We start from the raw sequence: 3,884 nt of genomic DNA on the forward strand, positions 1-3,884 counted from the left end.
AGTCACGGGAAGTCTACCGAGCATTTGAATTCACATAAAAAGTGGATCGTGTTTTCTGAGGAACTGAAAAAGTCATGGACTGTCAACGCCGATCATGAAAGGCTTCTGAATACTGAAAGCGAACATTGGTAAAATGTTCTTGAGCGCTTAATAGCAATAATTCATTTCCTGGGTCGGCAACGTATACCTTTGATAGGAAGTACAGATACACTCTTTCAGCCTGACAACAGAAGCTTCTTGAAACTCGTTGAATTATTCGGAAAGTTCGACACTGTAATGATGGAGCACCTGCACAGAGCAAAGCAAGGTGAGAACAAGGGTCATCATTATCTTGGAAAAGAAACACAGAATGAAATAATTCATCTTATTGGATCAAATATAACCAACAACATTCTGTTGGTGATGAAATCTGCAAAATATTACAGTATAATTCTGGATTGCACACCAGATATTTCAAAAGTTGCAGTTATCGTACGTTTCGTCCAGGAGACAAGACTCGACGGGGTATACGATGTCCGAATTCGGGAGCATTTCCTGGGATTTCTTCCAGTGCCCGATTCTTCAAGCTCCACTTTGACGCAGGTTGTACTCAAGTTCTTGGAAGATAAAAAAACCCTATTGTGTAATATCAGAGGGCAAGGATACGACAATGGAGCTAACATGAAAGGGAAGAAGTCTGATCTCCAGAAAAGAATTTCAGATATGAACAAGAGAGCATTTTATGTACCATGTAGCAGTCACTCATTGAATCTTGTTGTAAACGATGCTGCTATGTCTTCTAAATATGCTGTTCTCATGTTTTCAACAAGCTTGTATGACTTCTTCTCGTCCTCCGTACGACGTTGGAATGTTTTGAAGAAGTATCTGCCTAACCTGTCGCTGAAGCCACTGAGCGATAGAAGGTGGGAAAGTCGCATCGATGCACTTACTCCCCTGAGGTTCCAAATTGGAGCCATTTATGATGCACTGGTTCAGATATCAGAAGAATTCGATGGCATGACCGCTCACGAAGCAACGTCACTTAAAAATCAAATAAAAATTACACTTTTCTCTCTTCTCTTGTAATCTGGTATGACGTTTTGCTTCACATCGGTGTAGTCAGTAAGACCCTCCAGACGATTGACATAAATGTTTCTGAAGCTGTGGAAATGCTTGAAAAACAAAAGCGTATTTTGAGACCTGCAGAACAGAAGAAAAGTTTGTGTCTTTCTTGACAGATTCCAAAGAATTGGCTACAGAATTAGAGCTAGAAGATCTAACGTTACCATGTGTAAGCATTTCCCGGCGACGAAGTAAGAAGCCAATACACTTTACCTATGAAGGAAGGGATGAGACAATAGATGACCCAGCAAAACGTTACAAGATTGAATTCTACTATTATCTTTTAGATATAGTAACCACATGTTTGGATGAGAGATTCAATGAACTGAAATATCATTGTGATTATTTTGATTCTCTCTACGACACCAGTGACCTGAAGAATGCTGCACCTCCTGACAGCCTGGACACAAAGTGTAGAAACCTCGCAGCGATTTTGCAAGATCATGAGTCAAGCGACATTGATGCACTGGAGTTGAGGGAGGAACTAAAGGTGCTTTCAACATCGTTGAAACCTGGAATAGGTCCAAAAGAGACTCTGAAGCCTATAGGAGGACATAGGTTTTGCCCTAATGTTAACGTTGCTCTGAGAATTCTCTTAACACTCCCAGTGACAGTTGCGAGTGTAGAGACGGGTTTCTCAAAACTGGAATAAGTAAAGACACACCTCCGAACAACAATAAGCCACACTCGTTTGAATGATCTTGCAACAATATCGATTGAGCACGAGCTTGCAGAGGACTCAAATTACACAGATCGTGTGAAAGAGTTTGAACAAGCAAAAGCCAGGAAGGTTCGATTTGTCTAGTATTTTTTAAAATTTTTGTGTAATGATCAGTGTCTTGGCTATTTACTGTGTTGTTTCTTATTTTGTTCAACATTATATAGTTATTGTAAATATTATTGTTCAAACCAAATTATCGTTAAATTGTAAATATATTTTGGTTTCTGTTGAATACATTATCTGTTCACAACCATTGAAAAATGTTTATTTACGTTAACTGTAAGTTCATGCCACGTGGGATTAGCCGAGCCGACTGTGTGGCTGATCCCGGCGGAGGTTCGAGGCCTCCCTCGAGCATGGGTGTGTGTTGTCCTTAGGAAAATTTGGGTTAAGCAGTGTGTAAGCTTAGGGACTGATGATTTTAGCAGTTGAGTCTCATAACATTTCACACACATTTGAACATTTTTGTAAATTCACAAGGCTTATTAAAATTAGCTATATTTCTTCAATCAGGTTTGACTCCATTTTTGAGCTGGTGCCCAGCGACTGTTTTGTACAAATCTGTAGAGAATGTCACCAATCCCGCAAGACCGCTACGGTCGCAGGTTCGAATCCTGCCTCGGGCATGGATGTTTGTGATGTCCTTAGGTTAGTTAGGTTTAACTAGTTCTAAGTTCTAGGGGACTAATGACCTCAGCAGTTGAGTCCCATAGTGCTCAGAGCCATTTGAACCAATGTCACCAATCAGTCGCTTTTTTTTTCCAGATCTACATAGATTTCGGGACAGTGTGGCTATTCTCAATGCTTTGAGTTATGTTTACATCTATACCGTCATGCTGAACGTAACTGTCAACATGACAGTTTAGATGTAAGCACATATTAAAAGCTTTGAGACTGGCCACTCAGTGGACGAAACCTAGGTAGATCTGAAAAGTAAAAACAAAAATTGCGATTGATTGCTGACATTTCCTGCAGATTTTTTTCAATAAAATTCCACAAATGTTTGTTAATAAAAAAAAACGGAGAGGGGGGGGGGCGGCGGCAATTTAGCAGCTCGCACGGGCCGACACATGGGTTTGCGCCGGCCCTGCCATGTTAATGAACATTTTTCTCAGTTTCTGCTTTTCTGAATCCTGAAATGAACTGATTACTGCATGTGTTCGAATAATTAGTTAACAGTGGTTCTTCTTGTTTTCATCCCTACCAATATACACAGCCGATTTCGAATTGCGACGTGTCTGATATCTGTTTCGTGACATGGAGCAAGGTTGATTTCCATTTACTTTTTATTTAATTGAAATAAGTTTTCGTTGTACGCTATCAACGTGTTTACTTTTTTTCTGCTTTGTCGAAATCGTAATCGTGATGGAAAACTGTACACCTCAATATTTCATATGCCATGTTCTCCATGAGTGAAACTGCCGTACCTTAGATATTCCCACGTTGATATTATATAACACGGAATTAACAGCCACCTTCCACGCTCGAAAGCTTAAAAAGTGAGGAATTCTGGATTAAATGTAATTGACTGACTTAAATATAGATAGCGTAAAAGGTGACATTAGAACACGTCAGGAGATAACAATATAAAACGAGCACATCGAGCATTTTGCTACATAACTTCTCCTAGAACAGCTAAGAATTGGCAACATCGTCTTAAATATTTGGCAACATAGTGAGAGTGCATATATTTCCGCGTTTGGCCCTTAATAGACCCGCTAACTTCATTTGACGTTCACCTTCCACCTCCATGATTTATGCTATATAATATTCATGTAAGGTGTGACATTGAGAAGTAGAATTTCCTTTTTGGACTTCAGGTATTCTGTACTTTACGTAAGTCACAACTGTTCTTATGTTTGAAAGTGCGTTTGAGGCTCAGTGACTGATCTTGCGATATGAGAGCGTTGCTGCTAGAAGTGCCTTGTTAGCTCAGTGGTTCTGCACACATGTTACTACGCAACAGCCATGTGGGTTGTACATTCAAATCCTAGTTAATACAATGGCACACAATGTTCTTTTTATCGGTTTTACTTCATGAAGCTGAAAATTGCTGAAAGGG

At 39.8% G+C, this 3,884-nt stretch overlaps 1 protein-coding gene across 1 annotated transcript; it reads left to right on the top strand.

The window, feature by feature from the left end:
* The first annotated feature begins 279 nt into the window (after window positions 1–279).
* LOC124606370 (zinc finger MYM-type protein 1-like) lies at window positions 280–1,753 on the top strand. The gene is made up of 2 exons (XM_047138354.1): window positions 280–994; window positions 1,218–1,753. Exons 1-2 carry the CDS (start codon window positions 280–282, stop codon window positions 1,751–1,753), a joined length of 1,251 nt encoding a protein of 416 aa, XP_046994310.1.
* The last annotated feature ends 2,131 nt before the right edge of the window (window positions 1,754–3,884 follow it).

This window comes from Schistocerca americana, chromosome 3 (assembly GCF_021461395.2).
Source record: "Schistocerca americana isolate TAMUIC-IGC-003095 chromosome 3, iqSchAmer2.1, whole genome shotgun sequence".
Classification (NCBI taxonomy): Eukaryota; Metazoa; Arthropoda; class Insecta; order Orthoptera; family Acrididae; genus Schistocerca; species Schistocerca americana.